This window comes from Tribolium madens, unplaced genomic scaffold, assembly GCF_015345945.1.
Source record: "Tribolium madens isolate multiple individuals breed KSU strain unplaced genomic scaffold, Tmad_KSU_1.1 Scaffold_19;HRSCAF=116;Tcas5.2_LG9, whole genome shotgun sequence".
NCBI lineage: Eukaryota > Metazoa > Arthropoda > Insecta > Coleoptera > Tenebrionidae > Tribolium > Tribolium madens.
Window position 1 is genome coordinate 9,076,245 of NW_025400983.1, and position 24,868 is coordinate 9,101,112.

General features: G+C 35.8%; 8 protein-coding genes across 13 annotated transcripts in view; 5 read left to right on the forward strand and 3 right to left on the reverse strand.

Moving 5' to 3' along the window:
• The window catches only part of LOC123015787 (low-density lipoprotein receptor-related protein 11), a 12,802-nt gene extending 11,418 nt beyond the window's left edge, over positions 1 to 1,384 (forward strand). The window contains exons 6-9 of one of the 3 annotated variants that reach the window (XM_044415741.1): positions 121 to 250; positions 575 to 738; positions 790 to 846; positions 897 to 1,384. In XM_044415741.1, the coding sequence (XP_044271676.1) occupies positions 121 to 250; positions 575 to 738; positions 790 to 846; positions 897 to 1,228 (683 nt within the window). In that variant the 3' untranslated portion in view covers positions 1,229 to 1,384. The remainder of the gene's footprint in view (positions 1 to 120; positions 251 to 574; positions 739 to 789; positions 847 to 896) is intronic. The other 2 variants (XM_044415743.1, XM_044415742.1) reach the window with 2 other exon arrangements.
• LOC123015786 (ninein) lies at positions 1,356 to 10,468 on the reverse strand. Of its 3 annotated transcripts, none has more exons than XM_044415739.1 (5): positions 10,114 to 10,468; positions 5,689 to 7,553; positions 3,567 to 3,799; positions 2,038 to 3,193; positions 1,356 to 1,929 (listed from the first exon to the last, which is right to left on the reverse strand). In XM_044415739.1, the coding sequence occupies exons 2-5, from the start codon at positions 7,538 to 7,540 to the stop codon at positions 1,691 to 1,693; spliced, it is 3,480 nt and encodes a 1,159-aa protein (XP_044271674.1). In that variant the 5' UTR covers positions 7,541 to 7,553; positions 10,114 to 10,468; the 3' UTR covers positions 1,356 to 1,690. The 3 variants fall into 3 exon arrangements, with proteins under 3 accessions (XP_044271674.1, XP_044271675.1, XP_044271673.1); XM_044415740.1 differs by lacking the exon at positions 10,114 to 10,468 and adding an exon at positions 9,754 to 9,826; XM_044415738.1 differs by lacking the exon at positions 10,114 to 10,468 and adding an exon at positions 8,414 to 8,535.
• Positions 10,278 to 12,072, forward strand: LOC123015789 (TGF-beta-activated kinase 1 and MAP3K7-binding protein 1-like). The gene is made up of 2 exons (XM_044415746.1): positions 10,278 to 11,264; positions 11,310 to 12,072. Exons 1-2 carry the CDS (start codon positions 10,574 to 10,576, stop codon positions 11,993 to 11,995), a joined length of 1,377 nt encoding a protein of 458 aa, XP_044271681.1. The 5' UTR covers positions 10,278 to 10,573; the 3' UTR covers positions 11,996 to 12,072.
• Positions 12,046 to 16,671, reverse strand: LOC123015788 (4-hydroxybutyrate coenzyme A transferase). Its single transcript, XM_044415745.1, has 7 exons — positions 16,343 to 16,671; positions 13,492 to 13,654; positions 13,301 to 13,439; positions 13,163 to 13,253; positions 12,674 to 13,111; positions 12,361 to 12,594; positions 12,046 to 12,314 (listed from the first exon to the last, which is right to left on the reverse strand). The coding sequence occupies exons 1-7, from the start codon at positions 16,509 to 16,511 to the stop codon at positions 12,130 to 12,132; spliced, it is 1,419 nt and encodes a 472-aa protein (XP_044271680.1). The 5' UTR covers positions 16,512 to 16,671; the 3' UTR covers positions 12,046 to 12,129.
• A 284-nt stretch (positions 16,672 to 16,955) lies between these two features.
• LOC123015521 lies at positions 16,956 to 18,802 on the reverse strand. Its single transcript, XM_044415289.1, has 4 exons — positions 18,665 to 18,802; positions 17,873 to 18,071; positions 17,561 to 17,820; positions 16,956 to 17,508 (listed from the first exon to the last, which is right to left on the reverse strand). The coding sequence occupies exons 1-4, from the start codon at positions 18,678 to 18,680 to the stop codon at positions 16,970 to 16,972; spliced, it is 1,014 nt and encodes a 337-aa protein (XP_044271224.1). The 5' UTR covers positions 18,681 to 18,802; the 3' UTR covers positions 16,956 to 16,969.
• Positions 18,803 to 19,414: 612 nt separating this feature from the next.
• On the forward strand, positions 19,415 to 21,494 carry LOC123015523. The gene is made up of 2 exons (XM_044415292.1): positions 19,415 to 19,771; positions 19,820 to 21,494. The coding sequence occupies exons 1-2, from the start codon at positions 19,486 to 19,488 to the stop codon at positions 20,176 to 20,178; spliced, it is 645 nt and encodes a 214-aa protein (XP_044271227.1). The 5' UTR covers positions 19,415 to 19,485; the 3' UTR covers positions 20,179 to 21,494.
• Positions 21,495 to 21,526: 32 nt separating this feature from the next.
• Positions 21,527 to 22,624, forward strand: LOC123015522 (putative uncharacterized protein DDB_G0288537). 2 transcript variants are annotated; one of them, XM_044415290.1, is made up of 2 exons: positions 21,527 to 21,581; positions 21,633 to 22,624. In XM_044415290.1, exons 1-2 carry the CDS (start codon positions 21,554 to 21,556, stop codon positions 22,568 to 22,570), a joined length of 966 nt encoding a protein of 321 aa, XP_044271225.1. In that variant the 5' UTR covers positions 21,527 to 21,553; the 3' UTR covers positions 22,571 to 22,624. The 2 variants fall into 2 exon arrangements, with proteins under 2 accessions (XP_044271225.1, XP_044271226.1); XM_044415291.1 differs by having other exon boundaries at positions 21,543 to 21,568.
• On the forward strand, positions 22,616 to 24,301 carry LOC123015520. The gene is made up of 2 exons (XM_044415287.1): positions 22,616 to 22,759; positions 22,813 to 24,301. Exons 1-2 carry the CDS (start codon positions 22,714 to 22,716, stop codon positions 23,871 to 23,873), a joined length of 1,107 nt encoding a protein of 368 aa, XP_044271222.1. The 5' UTR covers positions 22,616 to 22,713; the 3' UTR covers positions 23,874 to 24,301.
• Positions 24,302 to 24,868: the final 567 nt, after the last annotated feature.

Here is a 24,868-nt window from a genome sequence, read left to right on the forward strand (position 1 = left end):
CTCCCTATATTAGAAATTTTGACCTTTTTTATTTTAGAAATTTTGACATTTTTTCATATAACTGAAAGCGTTATCCGCTTTGAATAGCGATTTTTTGAAATACTTTCATATAATTTTCAGATAAAAACAGCCACATTTTCAATCACAAGGAGACCGGCTTGCAAGTGCCTGATGGCCAAGAAATCAGGTATAATAAATATAAGGGAGCGATGCAGTATTTGCACCGCGCTCTGGGATACTCGGGCGCAGGGTGAGACGGCTATCCAAATTAGAATAGAAAAAGCACTTTGCACGAAAAAAATAGTTACTTTCCTAGCTTCTGACTCACATTTCTTACATCCAAAAGTTCGCTTAAATGAGAATAAACGTGTAACAAAAATTTCCATATTCTTAATTGAGCGAACTTGCTTTAGTCAAATGCACATAGAAATTAGCTTAAAAACAACGCAACAAACATTCTGTCCATCTATAAGAAAAAATTTGTACATAAAATTAATTACACTTGGATAGCTTTCTTCCTAAATAACTGACACCGATTCTGTATTTTTCATATTGATGAAAAAATTAATTTCAGTCAAATGCAATATGGGGATCAGTACAATCCGAAAATTGGCAGTTATTATGACAATTACAGGCAACCCATTCAGCAGAAAAATTGGGGCAGCGGCCCGGAAGAGCAATACCAATACCAGCAAGAAACCGGAAATAAAGACTGGCATCCGGAAAGCATCCAAAACGGTAAAAAATCAAAGCAACGTAAACGCAATACCTACAACATTATTATTTCAGAGCCTCCCAAAAATGCCGCTTATAAAACCACCTCACCGGGGCATTCGGAAAATAAAGGTAAGATATTTTTATACTTGTGACTCCAAATTTGTCTCTATTCTTATTAGAAAACCCAATTCACGAGCAAGAAAAAATGGCCCACGAGTTGAAGCATTCCAAAGAGACGACGAAAGAACTCAAAATAAAAATCGAAAAACACAAACAGGCCAAAACCGAGCACTACCCTGACGTCGTGGCTTACAAAATGGACGGGTCTGCCGAAGATGGGGTCCCGGAAACGGCAAGCGGTGCCGTCTTATCACTAACTCTAGGCTTAATTATCACTTGCGTAATGGCACTTTTGATTGGCTGTCGGCTGCGAGTTCGGCGACGGATGCGGAAAGGCGGCAAGAGCTACGCCCACGATGCTGACTACTTAGTAAATGGGATGTATTTGTGAGAAGACATTGAGCATATTGTTCAAAAATTAGTTGTAAATAGCTAGGATAATAATCATTAAATAATTAGATTTGGTTTCCCATTCGATATTAAGTGTTTACATCTTTTGTAATCGTTTTATATTTAAGTAGAATGAAATATATTTTCGTTAATTGTCCAGCGTGATTTTATTAAGACGTTACTTTATTTATCAATAATATGACACTTTAAAAATTAGTAGTTAAGTAACAGTAACAGTAACTAGATACTTATCGTGTTAAATTCTTTGGACATAAGTAAAAATAAATGATATGTAACAAAATTACATCATATAAAAGAATAAACAACCCATAACATTACTCTTACAATACTCTAGTCAGGTATTTAACAATCAATCAAAATATACAAAAAGTCACACGAATTTAAAAATTTTAGTTTAAAAATAGTCAACTATCTCTACAATTAGGCAAAAATAGACTTCCAACTACACCGAACTACTATTCGAGTTACACTGTGCCAAAATATGGCACTGCTGCTCTAGTCTTTGTACTTTAGCAATCAGATACGAATTCTCCACATACAACTCCTTGACTAACATATCCGACCTCGCGAGTCTCTCCAACTGATCATTGCAGATCCTCACTTGCTGGTCCAACTTCTCCTGATGACTCCTCAAAATGCACTGCAATTCGGTTTTCTCATTCTTGTGATGTTGTCGACATTCTAAAAACACACAACTCTAAACTTTGGTGGTAGTTTACCGAAACGAAAATCATTGAAAAGCTTTTTCAAAGATTCTCGTTTTAGTAAGCTTGAAAACCCGACACTTACGTTGCAAGGCTTGCTCGGTGTAAAAATGCTGCTGTTTTAGCACCATTTGCAGTTGTCTGCACCTCTGCTCCAGGTGGTGCAAGCGACCGTTCAAGCCATGAATTGTACTCACAGGTAACGTAACGACTTGCTCCTCCCGTCTGGAGGGAAAATCGTCACTTTTCTTCATTTCCTGGTTGTTTTTCTTGTAGAGACAATTATTTCGGTCGTGTTTCCTCGTCCGTTTGGGCCTACAAGGCGTGCAATTTTTCTCCAAAGTTGACGAGTTTGACGTTGATGGTTGCCCACTACCGTTTTGCCACGACAGGGAGGTTTGCGTCGAGTTAGTGTCACTCTTTGACTCTTTATTCCATAGTGAGTCAACCATTTCAGGTTTTTTCTCAGGGGACCACGGGACTGGCATTGCATCCGAAGAAAATAGGTTCGTGGACTCGACCATACATAAGGAAAGAGTGTTCATTTTGTTGCTTATTCGGGAGTTTTCGTCGAAACTGTTGACTTGAGTCCCAATATCGACACTGTCTTTTTGATTAAAAGCCAATTCGGTCAACTTTTGTTTCAAAATAGAGATTTCTTCGTCACGTTTGAACAGTTCATTCTCACTCTGGACTTTATAATCTTCAAATTCTTGCTCCAAATCGGTGAATTGTTTCTCCAAATTGTAGGTTTCTTCAATTGGGGGTAATCTATTGTCTTGATTAGCGAACTGTTCTTCATACTCTGCCATTTTATTAATCAAATCGGTGAGTTTCTCACTACTTTGACTTTGCTCCTGTTCGAAGATTTGGCGTTCTTCTTCCAATTTAGACTGCCAGTAATCTTCGCATTTTTCGTATTCATTTTTGAGAAGATCGACACAATTTTCCAATTCGGAACACTTAGTTTTCAACATATCGTTCTCTTCTTCATATTGTTTTATCTTAGTTTCAAATGAAACAAAATCTGTTTCAGTCCCGACGTTAGCGTCGACAAATATTTTCTCGCCATTTCGTTGTCTCAAAATCATCTCAAGTTTTTCACCAACACTTTTCAAATTATCACAACTTAAGCCGTTCTTATTTATCATTTTACTAACATCGCTTAAGTCACCAAAAAGTTTCTCTAATTCTTGTACTCTTGCTTTAAGACTATTTATTGTGTCAGAAGTGGCATTTTCCTAATAATTGGATAAAAACAAACATTAAAAAATTATTGCAACGTTTGAGGGAGCTTCTCCATAAATAAAAAACAAAATGAAGCTAAAAAGCAGATTTATTAACTAAAAATCATACAAAAAAATAAAAGGAGAGTGATTATGGAGAAGCTCCGAAATGATAGCACCAGAGCATAATAAAAAAAAAATAAATTACTTAATACTGATCGGTTTCGTAAACGAATTCGCAAGCTTCTCCATAGAACAATAAAAACAAAGCTCATAGTGCGACCACTCCATTTAAAACAGTATAAAATAACAAAAATAAAAATCTACCAAGCCCAACAAAGTTAAATCTTACATGTAGAAAAATCACTGGCCTTTATCTTGGACTTACCACCGCGTTATCACCGGGTATTGGTATCGAATGTTGGGCGAGAATTTGTTCGAGGAATGCAACCTTGGCCTGCAACCTGGTGATTTCTTCCTCGTTTCCGGAAAATGAACTATCGAAAGCATCGATTTCGGCCTCGAACCCGCTTTCATTCGAAGTAAAAGGTACGACGTCCAAATGGTCAGGTCGTTCCTTGTGGAATTTTCGCACCTTGCCTAGACGTGGACTGCCGTCGGCTGCAAACAACATCGTGATGTGTGAAGGTCCTTGCAGGACGTGGTCGGCGTATTTGCTTAACAAATTAATGACCGCATATGAAACAGATGGCGTTTTGAGAAAAACTACTGGAAAGAGCGCCTGACGAGATTGGTAAACATGATTTTTATTGAGTTATCTCATTAGATAAGTAGTTAATTGTGTTGCAACTAATTCGCGTTTGGTTTACTTTTTAATTAAGTCGTAAATATGTCAATTGCAGAGCTTAAAATATTAATTAACTCGAGGTGAGAGCGCGCAAATTGTACAAAATAAAACACAGGTTCCACATTTTTGGTAAAATACTAGGCACAGATACTGCTCTGATAATGCTCCATAAATGTCACACAATCAAGTACTTCAACAAACAACAAAATAGTTGCTTGGTTGAATTTTCTAAATTTAGTCAGATCAAGGTCGGTTTTTCTTAAAACCGGATAGAAAAATCATAAGAATTCTGTTCCAGAAACCTGCAACTAAAGTCAATCACTTTAAATAATATTGATAAGCAGTACATATCGACGTATTCAATTAATAAAATTGCCATAATCTTTATTCTTTTAAATCCTCGTTGAAAATCAAGTAAGCCGCAACATTAAATAATACAGAAACAGAATATACATAAAAGTGACCTAAATTCAATGTTGCCAACTTAATTCTAGAATCAGAAGTCACATAATATTAAAAATAAATAATGAAAAAGTAAACTATGAAATATACAGGTGACTCAGGCAAGGGCACGTCAGATCAGGTGTTTTTTTTTGAACCATTTAATTAAATAATTAACAGTGCTTTAATTTTTGTCAATTTATTATTGGTATTTTATTCACATGAAAAAAATATTGCAAATGTGTTATTTCAAACATAAACTGAATCACTTTCATAATAGTGGCACTAATAATAAATTATTATTTTTTTATAAATTCAAGACATTTCGAGAAATTGAATTGAAAATTCAATGTGTTTCCCACATTAAAAATATACTCCTATAAAATTAAACTTTTTCAACACAAGCTTATACATAGTATCATAAAATGAGAGTAACTTTTTGAGAAATATAAATTAAATTAAATACTTCAAACGTTTAATGATTATCACATGTATTTTATGTGTAACATATTCAGTAATAAAATCGCAATAATTACAACAGACACACCTCTAAACAGAAATATAGATAAAGTAGATATTTATTTGTCACATTTAAGTGTGTCAAAAAATTAGATTCCAATAACTTTGATTACCTCAAAACACTCTTTTTTTTAATTCCAATCAAAACTTTGTTATCCTCAACACTGTCCCTGATTTTGGAACACTCTAAAATTTGAAAAACCATGCACCTGACCTAGATTTTAGTGTTAATAATAAAAATAATCTTATTAATTACTTCAATAGCGTTCTCAAAACTCAATTCAAAATAAAAAAAGTGTACTAATTAGGTATGTTGTTGTTTTCACATGTATGATACTGCCAGTGCCACTTAAAAATAGAAAAAGACCCGACAAAAAAGATGCTATTGCTTTCTAAAACATGTTTTACATGTAAACACTTTAAACATTTCTCCCGGACACAAATCAAAAAATCTTTTACCTTATTCTCAACAATTTTTAACTTTAAAATACACTCAACTCTCACTGTTCCAAAACACCGAAATGAAATAATCTCTTTCCCAATTCTCTCACCATATCAACTTACATCACCCGGTCGAAAAATCCAACTAAACGGATGAAAGTACAAACGCATTGTTCATTTACGACATGATAACTGTAAATGACCTGCATGTCATGATTTTATCGCGATTAAAATTCGAACTCTCAACCATCCACGATAATTAATTATCGGCATTTAACTAATCCCAGCGAAAAAATCTCACCTATACCGAAGAGTACGCTGTCCTTGGTCGGCGAATAATCACTCCTACGTTTCGCACCCAAACCGACTCCTTCGCAAATAACAGAAACGTTCTCCTCCATACTCTGATCCAGGGTGTTATAAGTCGGAGTACTCGCCACTTTGGCTCGCATACTCGACACCTGACACGTTAAATTCTCAATTTCAGCGACCATTTCGTCATTCTTATCCCTCAACTGTGCATTCTCGAGCTGCAAAGTCGACAGTTTCGTCAACAAAGGCTCGATTTGTTCCTGCTCCATCTCCACGTACTTTTGCTTCTCACACTCGAGAGAGTTTATCTGATCCGAGAGCAAGTTTTTCACTTGTTGCAATTCGGAAATTTGACTCGACAAATTCTGATTCTCCTTTTCCAAAGAGGATGAGTATTTCTGAGCCACGATTAGATCATTTTTTAGTTTGTTTACTTCCTGTTCAAGGGTGTTGATCTTCTCCTCTAGAGTTTGGTTCAGGGCGGAAAGGTGCTCCTTATCACTCGCATATTGCTGTGTTATCTCTTTTAGTATATCGGAGTGCCTTTGTTCAATCAACCTGACTTGWTTCTGAGTGTTACGTTCCATTTTCATATGATTATCATCAACTTCCTGTGCCAGTAATTTCGCCCGGTTATTCGCCTCGAATACATCACATTTCAATTTTTCCCGCTCGGCATGCATTTGTTCCAAAATGTGTTTCAAACACTTGATTTCCGACTGGTAAAGTGTCAAGTTTGCGTGCAAGAGTGCAATGTGGGGGTTTTGCATTTCAACCCTTGACGAATCATGAATCCCTTTAATCTCTTTCTCTAGTACGGTTGCCAACTCAACAATATTTATCTCCCTATCGTTAAAACCCAACTCGTGGATCAGTTCTTTCGGCGAACTTATCCCCACTAGTTCCCACATTTCGATCAAAGTTTCGGCATTTATAACCCCATTACCATCAGGACCCAACGTAACATATCGGAATGTTCGCGAATCTGGGAAAATCTCATTTGTTACAGTTAAAGTGACGTCATTATTGACCGGTGTCGAATTTAAAACTTCAGACCAAGTTTCATCCATCTGCAAGGCCTCGAGTAACTCTTGAAAACTAATCCTGTGGTCATAATCGACGCTTAGTTTATCCGACAATTGCCTTATCACACCTTTGGCTAACTTATGCAACCCAATAGCATCGCAAACTAGAACCAACTCATTCTGATTCAGATAACCGTCTTTTCCGACCCCGAGTTTTTTCCACGCTTCCCTTAACATCTCCTCAGTGTAGACAATCTCAGCTTCGTTATTCAAATTATTCGCGACAAAATTACCGACGATTCGCTGCGTTGCCGGCAGAGACGTGCATCTCTTCAGCTTGTAATTAGTTTTGCGTTTTTTCGAATTGGACACTTCGCTTTGCGAATTCGACCGTTGGACCGCATTCGAGTTTTTATTCAGGTAATTCAAATCGTTTTGTTCGTCGAGCATGTTTGAAATTTCGTCGCTGCGAGGTCGCGACCTCCTCCCGTATTTTTTCGAGCCGTAAATAAATTTCGGGGAAACTTCGCGGTCTGGCGATCCGTTTTCGGTTTTTTTCAAATCGTCGCTGTTTTTCTTGTGTTGCATGTTGCCAAGAAGGGTGAGAAGGGCGTCCTTGAATTCTGCGAATGTTGCACGGGAATGTTTGTCTTTGAGAAGGCATTGGATGAGGTCGGTTGATTGTTCTTCGAGTTGGAGGGTTTGGCATAGTTGAGTGAGACCCTCGCGGTCCAGGCTGCCAAGGTGGTCGTGGTCGTAGCTGTCGAAGACGGTTAAGAGTTGTTGCTCGTAGGGGTCGAGGCTTAGGGAGTCCATGGTGTTGTGTACCCTGCGAATAATAACAAGCTGATTGGTAACAATTTACAAAAATGCTAATAGTGTTTCTAATGAACTGGATATTGCAACCATTTTTTAATTTTAAATTAGATAGTTTATGATAATTTGGAGATTAGAAATGATTTATGAGGTTAGTTATTGGCAATTGTTCGGTTCGAGAAGATGAATGATTTATTTAAATGTACGAACTTAAGTGGTCGACTTGTATGAATTGATTGATTTCAATTAGAAATCAGGTTAAATATTCGCTTGAAAAAATTCTGGATAGCGTTCGATAACAATTTAAACATCAATCATTTTAAATGAAAAATTTGCACAACTAGAGGTCAAATTAGACGCAATATGTATTTCAACATAAAATGCAAAAATCGCCTCAAAAACTTTTCATTAATTAAAAACAGAAACAGAATAAGAAATTGTTTCAAAGGACAAAACCTGACTGCGTGGTTTGTTTTATAGAAAATGTTCTCTACAACTTTCTCCCTTGTCCTTCTTAACAACTTGACTAACTTTTGCATTTGAAAACAAATGTAACAAGAAAAATATACTTTAATTACAATTAGTCGTACCATTGTGAATAAAAATTTCAAAAATTTGTTTTGATAAATAAATACTCTATAAAAATAGAAAATCAAAAATCCCTTCAAAGTATCCAAAAGTTAAAAAATAAATAATCACAAGAAATTTTTTCTTCATTCTACATTATTAATTGTTTGACCTAAACAATTTTAGAGATGTTGACATTACAGAACACAAGTTTAGAAAACTTGTAATTAGGACAAAAATCATTAAAATTAGTAATAAATCGGACTTGGTTTACTAGAAATTTATATCTAAAAAAATGATACATACATTTTCGTTTGTGATTCATAAAAAACACTTAAACACTCCTGACACTCCAACAAATACACCACGTAGGTATATGCTTGCGATTCATAAATCATGAATATTCGAATTATTTAGTCCAACCTAACGGTTACATGCAAACTAAGTAACAAACCGCGGAACAATCTGATGTAAGTTTCATTCGATTAAAAGTTTTGCATGTCAGTGAAAAGCTTCCGTTTAAAATTAACTTTAAGAAAACTTGTAAAATTTGTTGTTTCACCAGTGTTACTTTTCCCAAATTTTAGTTTCAAAGTCATGAAATAAGTAGTACTGCAGATGTTTCACAAAAAAAATGTAAAAGAAGAACAAACAGAATGTGCACCCCTTGATTGTCATAACAACTAATTAAAAACAAAAAATCCATATTAAAATTTAATTATAAAAACAAACGAAAACAAGGTTAATACTGTTATATTAATATAGAAGTTTCTTATATTGTATATTAGTTTAATTATAGTCACTGACCAAGAGTAGGTAATAATTAGGTTATTAAAAATTTCGTCGTAATACAAACGCTAAAAACAATTATAATGTTTGACTTAAAATAATTTATAAGGTCAAATAAGTTTAATATCTCTAAGTGGTAGTTTATCATTTATCAGCAGAAATACTTTACCGTACCTAAATGAGAATTTAATAGTTCTTAAAAGTAAATTACTTGGGCTTGAAACTTGACCATTTTCATGTTTTAAAATTATTTCAATAAATTATAATTTTTGACATGAATTTACAACAAATGCTAAGTTTACAAATTGTTTTACTTTTCTAATGTGAAAACGATAAATATAATGGCATAATAAATATTGTGAAAGTCTTCATAAAATATGTGCATGTGTACATGTATTAGGAAATGAATTATTTAATTGATAGCTGAAATAATAATACGTTCCAATGTATGTTTCTGTTATTGTACGAGACAATAAATTTACGTAACAAGTATTTAAGAATTTAAACTCCAATGTCTGATGGCATTATCTGTGTCAAATTCTGATTTTAAATTCAATACCAGTTCACGTGGAAAGCTATTCAATCGTTTTTTAGAATGCATAACAATCGATCTTTCCGATTTTTCTTTTCTATCAGAAAAACACAACAAAAGCTTCCAATCAATGAAATGATGAGGAAAACAGATAAATGAAAGTAATTTATTAACGTGTGATTAAAGATAAGGGTGTTTTGATGAAATATCGATTTGTGTTAGTAAAGAAACGGTGTTATTATTGTGTGAATAACGCAAGTGGAGGGTTTCGTTGTGAAATGTACCACATGCAAGGAAAATTAACCACAAAAAATCTTAGGCTTACAAAAATGTTCCGGAAAAAACCTCAATAAACAATATTATCGCAGGATTGGTTCATTGACTTTAATACTGTGTAAAGTGTAACATTGCAACGATCCACTAAGGATCGCGAACAAGTTTATTATTATCGTTCTAAATTTAATAGGTGGACAAGAATGTCTGGATTGTGGTGTTCCGGGACATAAAACCAGACCTTGAAAAACATAAGGGGCAAACCGAGGCCATAACCCAAAAGAATTAAACATACAATGCACATGATAATGGGATGGATTTCATTGTAACAAGACCATAATTGGGGCTATTTTCTAATGAAATCGCGCCTTTTTCGATGTTAGTCACTATAGATATAATCAAGCAAGCTTACCTGACTTGTACCAGATTTATGGCATCGTTAATTTAGTTCATTTTGACGAGAATTTATTGGTTTTGCTAAGATTTAACGAAATTTTGTAAACATAACGGTATTTTTACTGCAATTTCTAGTGAAACGTCACAAATGTCACAATAACACAACCACAACAAAAAAGTGGGTCGGGTTTAGGGGAAAACAGGCTGGACACACAAAATTCACTGATGATATAATTTACTAAATAATAATGAATTAAAGCAAAATTATGATAATCCCCTCATTAATATTACATTTGTTAAAAGTGAAAAATACAGTTGCACTCTCGAATTGTATGTTTGGAGTAAATACATGGTAAATACAAAGTGTTTCAATTTAATTTATGACGTCCGGTCACGTGATATCTACACTAGGAAGTGCTGCCAACAGTCAGAACTCGTCACAACATTTTTTAGGTTAATATATTTGTCAAAAATTTATGAAGCCCTTAAAGCCGACCGAAACAATTTACAAGAGTCAAGGGACATGGACCGACGCGTTGACAGTGTGCAAAAACACCGGAATTGGATACTCCACCAATCAAATTTACCGTGAAGACGGCAACCCCCAAGAAGACCACCCTTATGAAGACTGCAGTTGCCACTACGAGTTCAACAATGGAACTTGCTGGTATGCAGTTTTCGACGGTCACGAGGGCCAAAAAGCCTCACATTTCTCGTCACAATTGACCGCAGAAATCTATTTCTCTCAACTAGCTGAGAAAAGAACTGATGATGAGGTGAGGGAGATCATGAGACAGGCTTTCGTCTCTGTCGAAACTGGTTATATACAGTCAATTGGAGACTTACTAGCTGAAAGATTAAGGCTACAGTATGATTTACCTGAAAGCTCCAATTCGTATGAGGCGTATCAAAAGGCCCCCCATGTTGTTGAAAGCATTAACAGAATCCATTGTGAGTTGTCGTCAGGAGCGGCTGCCGCCGTCGCTTTGATTCATAACAATAAATTATATGTTGCGAATATCGGAAATTGTCGCGTATTGTTATGCAAAACTGATGCTAATTCTGTGTTAAAAGTTGTTCAGTTGAGCGTCGACCATGATTTGAAGAACGAGGATGAGTTGTTGAGGTTGGCACAAATTGGAATTAATCGGGAGCATTTGCGGAATTGTAAGTTTAAAATCGCAATAAACATAAAAAAACTGTTGATTTCAGGTACGTATTTGGGTAATCAGGAAAACACCCGATGTTTGGGTAATTATCTGGTAAAAGGAGGCTATAAAGAGTTTGAGGATTTGAGTAAAGCTACTCAAGAACCAGTTTCTGCGGAACCTGATATCCACGGCGGTATTGTGCTTGACGACTCTTGTAGATTTCTTCTTTTAATGACTGCCGAGTTGTACAAATGTATAGAAGAGGCAACAGGAACTGATCAAGTTAATAAATACATTGCTCAATGCGTTGTTGAACAATTCCGGGAACAAGCAACTTTGACTGGGGTCGCTCAAGCCGTCGTTGATAAGGCAGTGAGACTACACCACGACTGGTACATGTCAAATTCAAATTCGGACAAATCCTGCAGTGCAAAAAGAGAGGATATAACTCTAGTTTTGCGCAATTTTAACTACCCCATGCCTCGCGCTATAAAAACACCCACAACGCCCTCTTCAAACTCCTCAAATTCGTACCAGACCCAAAACACCCTCATTGAAGCAGCCTCTTCACCTAATAGTACAATTCGCAGTAACGATACTACAAGTACCTCCACAAACCGGACGATAAAAATCAAAGAAATCGGTTCCGACAACAAAGTCAAACCCTATGTTGACTTTTCAGTGTTTTATCGCAACGCTGAAATGGCCAAAGCGAACGGGACTCTACCAGATTGGTGGGATTCCTAACAAATGTTTGTGTTGTGATTTTTATTAAATTTTAACATTGTACAAATTACTGATTTTAATAAAAATTTATTATGGTTTATAGCTTTTGTAACTTATTGTTTTGCGGGTAAAAAATAATTGTGAAAAAAAATTATTTAAGCGCTGGGCATTACTTTGAGGCGCTCGAAGGCGGATTTTTCGAGGGCCTCCCGGTGGTTGGGATGAGCGATATTGATGAGAGCGTGCGCCCTCTGTCGGAGAGATTTCCCGAACAAGTAGGCAATGCCGTGTTCGGTCACGACGTAATGGACGTGCGCCCTGGTGGTCACCACACCGGCACCTACACAAAACCATTAAAATTTAAAAAATAACAAAAAATCAAGTACCTTGTTTAATTAAAGGCGAAATTTTGCTCTCGCCCTTGTTTGTCGTGGAAGGTAAGGCAATAATTGGTTTCCCCAAACCGTCTACACTCTCAGCGGCGCCTCTGATGAAATCCACTTGGCCTCCGAAACCGGAATACATCCGTATTCCGATCGAATCAGACACGATCTGTCCTGTTAAATCAACTTCGATGCAAGAATTGATCGCAGTCATCCTAGGCTGTTGCGCAACAATCTCTAAAAATATGAGTAAAATACAGATCTTGAAATAACAGCACAACTTTACTTTTGTGTGTCGTAAATAAAAACTACTTACTTGTATTGTTGACGTAATCAATGGCCAACATTTCTATGAAGGGGTTGTTGTCGACGAAATCGTACAATTTCTGTGTGCCGATCAAGAACGATCCGACAATGCGTCCCTTATGCATCGATTTTTTATTATTTGTGACGCAGCCCTTTTCGACGAGATCAACCACACCCCCGGCAAACATTTCAGAATGAATGCCGAGATCTTTGTGGTTCGTTAGGGCTGCGAGAACAGCATCGGGAATGTTACCAATACCCATTTGTAAAGTGGCCCCATCTGTGACCAAATTCTCAGCAATCAAATTGCCGATTTTCGATTCAACTTCAGTTGGTGGGCGGCCGCCGTGTTGTGGTAAAGGAGAATCGACTTTCACAGCAACGTCAATGTGACTTATATGGATTATACCATCACCGAATGTTCGAGGCATTTTCGGATTTACCTGAGCTACAAACAATTTTTGTTAGTTTCACTTTTACACAAACTAATAACCGTTACCGATTATCATCTTGGAGTTTGTCATGGCTGCTCTGACACAATCAACACTAGTGCCCAAACTGCAATAACCATGATCATCAGGTGGAGAAACCTAAATTTCCAACTTTGAAAAATTATTTTCGCTTATGTTTCACTTACATGGATTAGCGCGATCTCGGGCTGGAAAATCTTCTTGTAGAATAAAAGTGGAATTTCCGAGAGGAAAATTGGTAGACAGTCACCTCTACCTTCAGCTACGGCTTTCCTCACATTTCCTCCCATGAAAAATGAGAACGATCTTGAAACACAAATTAAAATCATTTATGAAAAAAATATTTTGGGCAGACTACCTGAAAATGCCTTCACAGGAAGGGTCGCAGTAAGCAGCAGGACCTTCAGTGTGCATATGACACACCGTAACATTTTTGAGTTTCTTCGATTTTCCATATTCGGTCATTGCAGTAACTAAATCAATGGGGGTTGCGGCGGCCCCTTGTACAAAAACGGTGTCCCCTAGAAATTAAATATTTAGTACGGATCTGAACTGTCTTAAGGGTAGTTAGACACGCCTATTTTTTTTTCCTCAGTCATCATTTCAGGATTTACTAAATACGATTCTAAAAATATTCGAATAAACAGAACAGTAGAAGTATTTTTGCATTCCGAGGGGAATCTCTTGACGTCATTAGCGATTACTATTCTTTGCCAAATAGAATTTTTTACTTGAAAATAGCTCGCCTATGATCATTTATTTATTATGTTCTATTCGATTTCGTGTAAACATCTTTGCACGCAACGAACTGAATCCTGTGATTACATCATGGACATCGTTTACTGTCCACTCGTTTATCAATTAATCAGATGTATTTTGTGGTCACGAGTTTGAGTTATCTATTTACTCTTATTGAATTTTGTTTTACTTTACAAAATTTTTTTGTTTCGTCCTAAAACGGTGTTTTCAAAAAAAAAAATAAATTGATCTCGGATGTTGTTGCCATTACGTAATTACACTTCATTATGTTCAATTGTTTTTATTGAACTAGGCACACATAACATGCATTGTTACACTTGTAAACAGACGAATATGTTACGAAATGCAGTAGGTACTCAAATATTGAAATAAGAAAAAAATACGTGTTTTATTTGTAGCAATTGCAAAGAAAGATTTTTATTCCAAAAATTCCAGAAAGATTATATATCTCTTCAACAAATATTTATTTTTGACTTGGTAATTAATTAGTTACGTTAAATACAATCAAACTGCTGAAAACATGAGTTACTATTTTCTTCAATTATTCCATTTGCTAGAGGTTTTCATTTGTCTTAAATGTTACTGCCCAATATTTTTATATCAACGAAAAAAAAAAATAACAATACTTCGTTTTAAGTTATTTCCAAAAAACTTCTACCCAAAATACAGACTATATTGTGAAAAACGCCCCAAACCATTTCTTTGAACAAAACTGAGCAATTTTTTGAGATAGACGTTCGAGCAATATGAATAGATAACAATAAACTGTGCAACTTTGACCCAAGAGGCATTGTCCATAATATAATTAATGGATAGTTACTGTTTTTTTTTACATATTGAATTTAAAAACTGAATTGTTACGCATAAAAATTGAGTCAAAGACCATATTTTACTTATAATCAGAAATAATATTTATTTTGTACTCAATGTTAAAGAGTGCTTTTATCAACTAATTTCAATAGAAAAGTAGTCTTTTATCGTCTAGTGAAATAAAGTAATTTTTATCTACTGTTTATATTCAAGAAATTCTGGTAGGTGAGTACAAAATAAAACAAAATATTACACACGACGACAAGATTGTTATTATACACGACGACAAGATTGTTTATCTACTCGTGACTTCGTCACTCGTAAACTTAACCTTTTCACTCGTAGATAAACAATTTCTTTATCGTTTTGAATAATAAATAACTATTAACCGATCAGTTGATATTTTTATTATATGTAGTGTATTTCTAATTCTTATAGAAATTTTCAGTTTCATAACTTTAAACGAATTATAAAACTCTTATCATTTGTTTATGGTTTAAGATAATGGTTATTCTTTAATTATTATCATTGCCATTGTGATAACATTTTTGTACACTTCTATAATCTTTTAAACTTTATTACAAAGTCCAATAAAATTTCTGTAATAACAAGGTGATTAGCTAAACCATTAACTTCCAGGTAAAACAGTTATTACACATTAAAGTCAGACTCATAGAAAAAAGGATTTTAAAAAGAAATTAATTAAAAATGACAATTTAATTGAAAAATAACTTCTATGGGTTTTTTTTTTTTGATGCATATTTTTATTCCTGAGAATTCCTCAATATGTAATACAAAATAAGGTGGTTGGTAATAAAATGTGTAACAAAAATAGCAATTCATGTTGAATAATACACTTGCAAAATATGGTAATTGCCTTTTAAAAGAAAAGTTAATTTTCCTTGGAATAGAGTATGTATAAAATACACATTATCTGTGGAGTTCCAGCCACAAACTGGTTTTAAATTCAGACCACAGACGCGTTTTATTAATATACTTAAAATTAGATGAAAAACAACTTTCGAAAAACAGCATAATCAAATATTTTTAGATATTTTTAGTAAACGAAATTTTCAAAATAAAACTTAACTTAAAAATCAGGTCAGAAACAAAAACTTTGAATTGGATTGAATATTGATCATTGATTGACTGGATAGGTATGACGTTTGAAATAATCAGAAACTAAACATTTGATAAAGTTTTCATGTAAATAAAGACAGTTGTACAATTTTTGGAGGGGGGGGGGGTCGGTCAGAATACTTTTTCCACTACCAGATGATAATTTAAATTTTTGAAAATTTAAATAATTGTGAAGATTAACAAACAAAACTAATGATATTCGGCAAGAGCTCCATTATAACCATATTATAACAAAAGCTCTTATCCTGTGACCTTTGTATTTAATAACCTAAACTTAACAATTTATTATAATTTGTTGTCACTTCTGATGGGGGCTCTCAAAAAGGTATAATTTTTGACACAAAGTGTCCCCCAGTTGTAAGAAAACATATTGGACATCCCTAAATTGGAAATTTCAAAATACAACAATCGAAATTAAGTCAATACTTTGGCTTATTGCCACTTGTCTCACCCGGTCAAAGTTCATGAACACAATACAGAGTGAACTTTATCCATCTTACCTGATTTTAAAGTTTCAAATGCATTTTCTAAGGAGGTCCATTTGGGTTCTTTCCCCTTAATAGGTTGTGCAGGTTCATTGGTGTAAGTATAGTACGTTCTTGGGGTCAGCCTTTTCAAATTCGATAAGATGGAAAATCTATTTGCAACACTTTTAACTGTAGCAGCCATCACTCACAATTTTCTTCTAAAATCCTTTAAATACACTTTCAAAAACTGACCCTCCCTTTTCAAGGCAAATTCGTGTGTTTGAAACCGAATGAATGAAAAATAAGACTGATTTTTTATGTGTTTGCCAATGTTTGACAACTATATGTGGTGCTTTTCTTTTTGCACTTGGAGAATTTGTATTGGTATCTCTGTCTAAGCGATTGACATTTGAAGTAACTCAAACGGAATTGACCGAAAACCAACGAATCGAATATTTTTTATTATTCTTGTTTATTTAAGAAACTTTATTTTTAAAATAAACATGTAAACAAGCTCTGGCGCAATAATCACAAGATAATAAACATATTGCATAAAATTGGCGTATTATTTTTGATTGGTATGGAACATAAATTACGACAGTGTATTACTGGTTGCTGCTTTACATATAACAAAGTAAAACAACAATTAAGTTTTAACTTCTATTTATTTTTCCGAAATATAGTTTCAAACTGCGACTCGTCTGTGTAACCATCAAAATGTTGCGAATCCGAGTTCTTCAACATATCCTCAACAACGTACAACATTTTCAACTCGTCTTGAATCTTCCCAATTTGTTCTTTCTTCCATTCGTTCAAAATACTCATTACTTGATCTTTTGAGACAACTTTTGTCAAATCAATAGATTCAATTCCAACAACTTTCTTCACATTTTCTAACTCTGTTATGAGATTTTGATCAAGCATCATTGAATCGTCTCCTTCAGCACTACTAATCTTTGGACATTTTTCGATCATTTGTGAATAATTCGGAGAAAATGGAGCATCTATGGCTTCTTTTTTAATAAAATCGCCATAAGTAGAATGACCGTAGATAACAGATTCTTCAGACATTTCTGCATATTCAGCGATTAGATAATCCTGAATGGTGGTAATGCAAAGTTGTACGTCTTTAGGGTGTACTCCCTCATCGTTATAAATACCTTCCAAGAAGTGAAGGGCCCATTGCAATTGAACGATTCCTTAAAAACAAGTAATTGTCAAAATTATTAAATTGTGGAAAAATATATTAACCAAGATTATCCCTATTTGATTCCTTATTAAACAACGTCCAAATAACAGCAATAGCGTGATCAAATTGTAAATAAAACGGTGGCGGTTTTGTTGTAATATGTTTCAATTTAGTCGCTCTCCCTTTTGCTTTCACTCGAAAGGTATACAAAATTGGTTTATAAGAAGTTTCTCCTTCGGGAATAACCGGAAGGGCTGTCAGATAGTTTGAGTTTTCTAAAATATCCTTTATTGTAGCGTTGGGATCTACTAGAACTTTTTTTCTAGAAAATATAGAAAGCCAGTAGATGAGGGATTTAAAAAAATTATATATACTTTTTTTCCCAGCCTTGGAATGGTGAGTCAGACGTTTTGACTGCTCCTTCGGGTGGCTTATTTGTAGATTCAGGTTCCTTAGTTGGTGTTATTTCAGGTGTTTCAACTGGTGATTCAGATTCTTCAAGTGTTGGTGCAACATCATGTGGTTCTTGTTGAGCATCTTCATATGCCTCTGGTGCTATGTCATCACTTCCTTCTGTAAAAATATTTCAATGAATATAAATAAAAGATTGAAATACTTATTTGTAATTGATTTCTGTGGTATTGTATTGATTTGTGTGTTAAAATGGATTTTACAATATTTTGTTTTAAAGGTTGGTGACAGAATCTATAATCGATGTGCCAGGATGCTAGTCTTTTATATCCCGTTTTGTGTATTGTTTGAAAACACATAATTATGTTTTGTGATTGTGGAAAATAATGTAAGGACCGTCGTCGTCGTCTTCAAATTCGTGAAATGTGTGACGTTTCGGCAACATGGGAAACATAGACTCTTCTCGCGTAAGGTCAAAAGAATCGTGTTTTAAATCACGAAGTTGAGTAAAAGTGAGTTTGTCTTCACTGATTAAATCAATGATTGATCTGAGATCACGCAGAATAGGCGGCACGGCATCTGAAATACTGTGGATGAGACAGTGATTCAAGCAGAAATATATGCAACTTACCGCTACCCCGAGATGAAAAATTCCCTAAAGCGATGTGGAAATATAAATAGAGTATTGAAGGCGTGGTTTTACCAAGAGAACTTTTGATGAAACCTCGCCTTGGTTTTAAATTTAGCGTTAATACCTTTATTTTCTGCCATTAGGGGAATTTTTCACGAGAATTTTAACAACGAACACTGGTGACAATTAAAATGACATTGACTTTTGATTAGATTTTTATTGTTTCAAAGGCAACTTAGCCGTCTCTGCTTCCCATTCGAACCCTTGTTGTAGACCTGATTGTTTGTTCTCCTAGCTCTTCGTCTTCTTCTTCTTTAGCACCACCTTCGTCACCACCGGAGGGTTCCGGAGGTGGTGGGCTACCACCTCCAGACTGTCGATTCAAATATTTGAGGTGATTTAAAATTCCTTGGACGTTTGGTGGATGGTTCCCAAAATCGTCTTTGATACATTCCAGGCAGCGAGTCGTCCATTCTAGATGTTCATTCGATAGTTTTTGGTTATTAGCCATCATCATAATTGAACTTAAACTGACTCCAATCATATACATTGCATCTTTCGTAGGATTGGGCATGGTCATATCTTCTGAATCCAAAGAGCAGGTTTCATCAAGAGCAGTTTGGACCCTAAACTCCTTTGAAACTTTTTCCTCAATGTGAGCTTGGAACTCCTTTTCAATCCCAAAAACATCATCTTCGACCCTTACATTTTTTGGAGTAGAAGTTGGAATTTTGACAACTCCACCAGCTCGTGGAGTTATTTGCAAAATCTCAGGGTTTGTGTTTCTAACGAAAGAAATGGTTTGCGATAGTTTCTTTTTGGGGGTACCTGGTGGGGAGCTCATTTTTGTAATGACTGAAATTTTGATGACAGGAAAAAATCGTCAAGTTGTCTGTTGAATTTTTTTGAAGTGTGAAAAGTTTGTCAAAATTCTCGTATAAAAAAATGGGGACTCAGAAAGTTGTAATCCCTAAAGGACTCGTAAATGCAAATGAAACTACAATTATTGAAATCCCCGGTAATTTGCAAAATGTCCCAACTGTGGTGGCTCGACCTAAACCAAGTGGTGCAATGATAAGTGGCAAAAGAAGCTCTCCTGTGAGACGGGCGGCTTCGCCTTATCAGGGTTTCAGACCTGGGGCTGCCTCATCTCGGGGGAACTCTCCGGCGCGGACTCCCCCTTCGGTGCAAAAATATGCCTCATCTTCAATGGGCACTCCTGAATCCTATTGTAATAAACCATTTGTTTTTAATTTTCTCTAAATCGGTTGGGTTTTAGATAGTCGATCTGTTTCGTCGGGAAGTCCCAGAGGGACGACAACGCAAATTTCCGAGGAAGTGTCTTATTATTCGACAACTCCCGAAGACGCTTGTCCATGTTCTGGCTCTTCCAGTGGTGGTTACCAACGTTTTGATTCTTCCGACTCTGGCGCTTACAAACGATTCGATTCTGACTCTGGTGGGGCTCAAATCACTCCAAATGATGTCATGAATTCATTATCACAATTGGAATCGGCTGAACTTAATCGCATTATGGAAAATCTCGAAAAGTTTCAGAAAGCTAGACGAGCCCTAGTGCAAGAAGCCTCGAATCTTCCCACTGCTGGGGACTTGTCTACCATGTTATTAAATCCTTAACCTTAGTAGTCTTTGTAAATGTCAGTTTTGACAAATTTTGAGTAAAATTTTTGTGTAAATTATGGGCTTATGTAGTGGGGAAAAAAAGAAGCGAGCTTTTAGGACTATTATAATCCCTAGAGGCATCATTAATCCTAACGAACACAACATAATTGAGATACCGGTTAGCTTAGACACAAACAGCAATTTAATTGTTAAGGCACCTACTGATGATGGCACCTGCTTTTCGGTAGAGCCTTATCGTGGGAATTTCAAAGATGTCACCAACGACAAAACACGAATCGAAACCTTGCAAACGCAAAATGCCTCCGCAAACTTGCAGTCGCAAAGTTTCCCTGGGACCCTCAATAACACGACTTTGCGTCCACCAGTCTCGACACCTACTCTGGACGCTTTGAGATTAAAAGTAGATACCAGTTGTCAAACCCAATTTCCCTCAAGTAGAAATTACCAATCAAGCTCACAGCAAACTTCAAATTCATGCGCTATGCAATCTTCAATTCCAAATGTCGAGGTCCATTCTCCCATTTGCCCTATTTGTGCTAGAGCATCTTGTTCGTTCAATTTCTCGTCCGAAAGAAGCTTCATGCATCCGAGATATGGACAGTATACAACTCCAGCAAATTACTATATCCCTCCGCCCCCGATTAATAGAAGCTATGTTCCTCCTTACACCGATCGATTTTCTACTATGCCGTCAAGATCACGGAACGAGGATGCCGAGCTTAGCAAACTTCTCAATGACAAAATCGATAAAATTCTTAAACCTATGCTTTTCTCACTTGCCAAATCGACTCTCGATGACGTCGAGCGAGAAATTGAAGCAAAACCATCGTGTAGTATAGACAGTAGTTGCTCGTATTCGTTCACGAAGCCCTGTTATGAACCGCCCTACACTTCCAAAAGGAGTTTGATACCTGATGTTGATAATAGTTACGACACACATAGAAGACGTGAGAGTGATTCAAATGGAAGAAATAGAACGAGAACGTCATTTTCAAAAAATAACAATAAAGATTTTGAAAGTACTAGAAGAAGTAGTGTAGATCGGGATTACGACGACAATTGGAATTTGAATAAAACTAATTGTTCAAATAATGCCTCTTGTAATAGGCGAACTAATGTGAGTTTTGGGGAAGAAAGTGATAAAGACGAGACGCAAGATACTGATGATTTATATTTAACGGCTTCTTCACGTTATGATCGGTCTTCCACTTCTCTCAATCGCAGAAAGTGAAAAGATCCCTTGATGCACTAGATCCTCAATTAAAATATTTTTTTTCACCACTTTGTGGAATAAAAGAATTTTTGTCGTTGCTTGTGTTTTTTTTTTCATGGTGACACTGACAGTGTCATATTTAATTTACATTTTACAATGAGTTCAAAAATTGTTAGTAATCATGGTGCATCTTAAAACTTGTAAATTTCTAGTTTATTTGTTAATCTGATTGTAGAATCAAAACAAGACGACATGTTGCGTTTACGGGGAGGGTCATTCCCCCCGTGCCCTCTTTATCCACCCTACCCCATGTGTATGCCACCATTGGGTTACCAACATCAGTGTTTTCCCAACATTCCTTACCAATGCTTTCCTGCACTTATGTACAACTCCCCTTTGAGCAACGGCCCTATAATAATCGTTCCGCTTCAAAATTTCCAACAAATGCAAACACCCACTGACCAAATTCCATCCCAACAAGTCCTAATAAATGAACTTTCTCCTGAAGGAAAAGTATTTTTCCCAGATGCAAACAGTACGTTTATCGCCGATTCAAATGTTGATCAAAGAACGATCGATCCTATATCTGATAGTCCTTTTGGTTCACCCCCATTTAAAAGTTCCTTTAACCAAGCACGGCTTCATAAAATGTTTTATCCCCACATTCCGAAGAAACAGCCAAGGCCAGTAGAAGAACCTAAAGCAGAAGAACCGAAGGAAATGGTGTTTCATTCAATGGCAGAAGCAAATTGCACGTGCAGCGACGAATCTGTAAGTGAGGAACACAATAATGCGTTGAGTATTGAAGAAGTAGGAAAATTGGAATCAGAACCACCAGAAACTGAAGAAGAAATTCAACGGCGAGAGATAGAAGAGTTTGAACGACAACAACAACAACGACGTTTACGGTACATGCAACAAATGCAACAACAACAAATGCAAGAACAATCGCAGCAACAACAACAAATGCGTCAACAACAGCAATTGCAACAACAACAATTTTCTCCTGATGAAGAAACCAAAAGGAAAGAAGTTCTAAAACAATTATTCTTGTTGGGTTTAGATAATGAATTAAAAGCGAGACAAGCAGAATTGGTGCAAAACCGTTTCTTAGACATATATACTAAGAAACATCGACCGCCAAAAATGAAAGTACACAATACTTTCATGTAGCATCATATTTCATATAATAAAATTTGTCTAAATTTTTTTTTTTTGTTGAAGTTTTTACGACAATATTTTTGTGTCACATGCAAGTCACTGTCAAATAATTTAACGTTTTATAAAGTTTCGATTTATCAAACAAAATTCTAGTGATGGTAATATCTCCTAAAACTTCTAATAAACACAATTTTAGAAATGGTACGATTAAAACAAAAATTTCTTTAATACCTAACATGGATTTTTGGTTTCAGGACTAAATAAAGAGAAATGCAATTTTTTAACTACTCAAAACATATTAAACAATAAGCTAAAATACGATTGTAATATAAACAACCTGATAATGCACAATGCATCAAAATTTCGTTTGCGTGGAGGCGGTGTATTACAAAACCAAATGTTTCCAAACATGCCTGGAGGCATGCCTATGTGTTTTCAAACAAATTCACCTGTAATTTACATGCCTTCAATGCCAGACTTTCAACAACAAAATGCCCCTGTTGTCGTATGTTCACCTTTACTAAATTCCTGTGGAGCCCCAACACTTATAATAACTCTTCCAACTGCTTCTACTGCTCCACCACCTGTTGCAACTCCTAAAAGAGTTCCACAAATGCAAGTCGCCAGACCTGCACCAAAACGCCGTCTACAAACAGCACCAGATCCAAACGTGAGACAAAAACTCGTGTTTGATAGTCCTTCACCAACTAAGAAAGTTGAGTTACCGAAAGTGTCCCCAAGCGCCAAAAAACCGTCTAGATTTTCACATCTAAAGGGTAAACTTTACATACAAGATGGACAGATCGTACCATGGCCTGAGGGCGTTGTGGAAGGCACTCCCATCTCACCACGAGACTACACACCTCTTCCTGGTGAATCCTGGTTGAGATATACAGACGAGGTCCAAACTCCAAAATCCCCTGTCCGCATAAAACAAGGCTGTACCCCTCGTGGTGGACAACCCAAACAGAACCTCATGGTCCAACCTGCACGGGCTAATGATTATAAAGAAGAACAGAGACATTTCCTGGGAGTTCCCGAAGATAGTGGCAAGTTTGTATCTCTGGGATGCTCTTCGCTTTCTGACCCTAACGTCAGCCCGCAAGAAATCGCCCAGCGTATACTCGCCATGACCGAAATGCGAAAGCAAAATGATGAAGATTTAGCAACTAAAGATGCTAGAGAAAAAGCACTTATGCTAAAACTCATCGAAGCTTTGCATTATCGAAGACAGCGCGAGATAATGCAGATGGTAAAAGATGCGTTGGAGGGAAGATTGCCTCTTGGTATGAAAGATAATACTGCAAGGTTTTAAGTGCATTGTAATCTAGAGTCCCTTTGTCAGTTAAATAAATTACTGTCAAAAGTCAAATGTTTGAGTTTTAAAAAATATTAAATTATTAGTAGTGAAAATGGAAAGCAATAAAGGACAGAAAATAATAATTCCGAAAGGAGTCATCAACCCTAGTGAAACGACGATTATTGAGATACCTCGATCTTTGAAAAAAACACCAGTTATAATAGCCCAAAGGCAAACTCGAGAAGCTATGGAACCGCCAGAGTCGAACGAAGAGCGACCTTATAGGAACAGATATTATCCCGTTATGAGATGAAATAAAACAATTATGTAATGAATTGTGTAAATTTTATTTTTATACGAGTGTCTAAAAGTTATTAAAAAAACTATTCTAAAACACTTTGTTAAAATTTTTACTTTGAATAAAGTATCTATAAACAAATGCACATTATTGTGAATAATTTTTAAAAATAATTTTGAAGTAAAATAATTGCTCAATTCTTGTAGTCTCATTTGAACTACATGCAAATTTTAGAGAGCTTCCTTTAGACATACTTGATTGAAATTGTGGCTATGTGAAGATATAAATTAAATGTGGTTTTTTAGTCTTTTGCGAAGTCTTTAGTAAACATCTGTGTAAAACAAGAAGATACATAAAAAAGCAGCCTGCTGTCAGTTTCAAAATTCTGTCAAACATCACAAGTCCATTCATCAAAATTTCAGTAAAAAACTTATTTATTTATTTGTAAACTGGCTGTTACTTTGAATCAAAATGCCTTACCAACAAAACCTTTTCGGCGTGGGTGAATCCCCTGTAAACCAACTTGGCTTGGCTGTTCTTAGCCCAATGGAAAACTCCGGGGGTTTCAGCAGCTATGCATCGTCTGATTCCTCATACCCTAGCTACTTCAGCGCCCCTGCAGGAGGGCATTCAAAATGCATAGAACATGGACATCACCATATTACCTACCCCCTTAATGCAGCACAGCAAAAACAGCACGAAATGTTCGGGT

Coding starts and splice junctions, on each gene's coding strand:
- LOC123015789 (XM_044415746.1), top strand. CDS start 10,574: ATGAAGCCCTTAAAGCCGACCGAAACAATTTACAAGAGTCAAGGGACA. Junction 11,265..11,309: donor TCGGGAGCATTTGCGGAATT/GTAAGTTTAAAA, acceptor TGTTGATTTCAG/GTACGTATTTGGGTAATCAG.
- LOC123015788 (XM_044415745.1), bottom strand. CDS start 16,511: ATGGCTGCTACAGTTAAAAGTGTTGCAAATAGATTTTCCATCTTATCG. Junction 13,655..16,342: donor ATTTGAAACTTTAAAATCAG/GTAAGATGGATA, acceptor TTTAATTTCTAG/GGGACACCGTTTTTGTACAA. Junction 13,440..13,491: donor TCCTGTGAAGGCATTTTCAG/GTAGTCTGCCCA, acceptor TTGTGTTTCAAG/ATCGTTCTCATTTTTCATGG.
- LOC123015521 (XM_044415289.1), bottom strand. Junction 17,821..17,872: donor TTCCAAGGCTGGGAAAAAAA/GTATATATAATT, acceptor TATATTTTCTAG/AAAAAAAGTTCTAGTAGATC. Junction 17,509..17,560: donor ATCAAATAGGGATAATCTTG/GTTAATATATTT, acceptor CTTGTTTTTAAG/GAATCGTTCAATTGCAATGG.
- LOC123015523 (XM_044415292.1), top strand. CDS start 19,486: ATGGGGACTCAGAAAGTTGTAATCCCTAAAGGACTCGTAAATGCAAAT. Junction 19,772..19,819: donor GGGCACTCCTGAATCCTATT/GTAATAAACCAT, acceptor GTTGGGTTTTAG/ATAGTCGATCTGTTTCGTCG.
- LOC123015522 (XM_044415290.1), top strand. CDS start 21,554: ATGAGTTCAAAAATTGTTAGTAATCATG. Junction 21,582..21,632: donor AAAAATTGTTAGTAATCATG/GTGCATCTTAAA, acceptor ATCTGATTGTAG/AATCAAAACAAGACGACATG.
- LOC123015520 (XM_044415287.1), top strand. CDS start 22,714: ATGGTAATATCTCCTAAAACTTCTAATAAACACAATTTTAGAAATG. Junction 22,760..22,812: donor TAAACACAATTTTAGAAATG/GTACGATTAAAA, acceptor TTTTGGTTTCAG/GACTAAATAAAGAGAAATGC.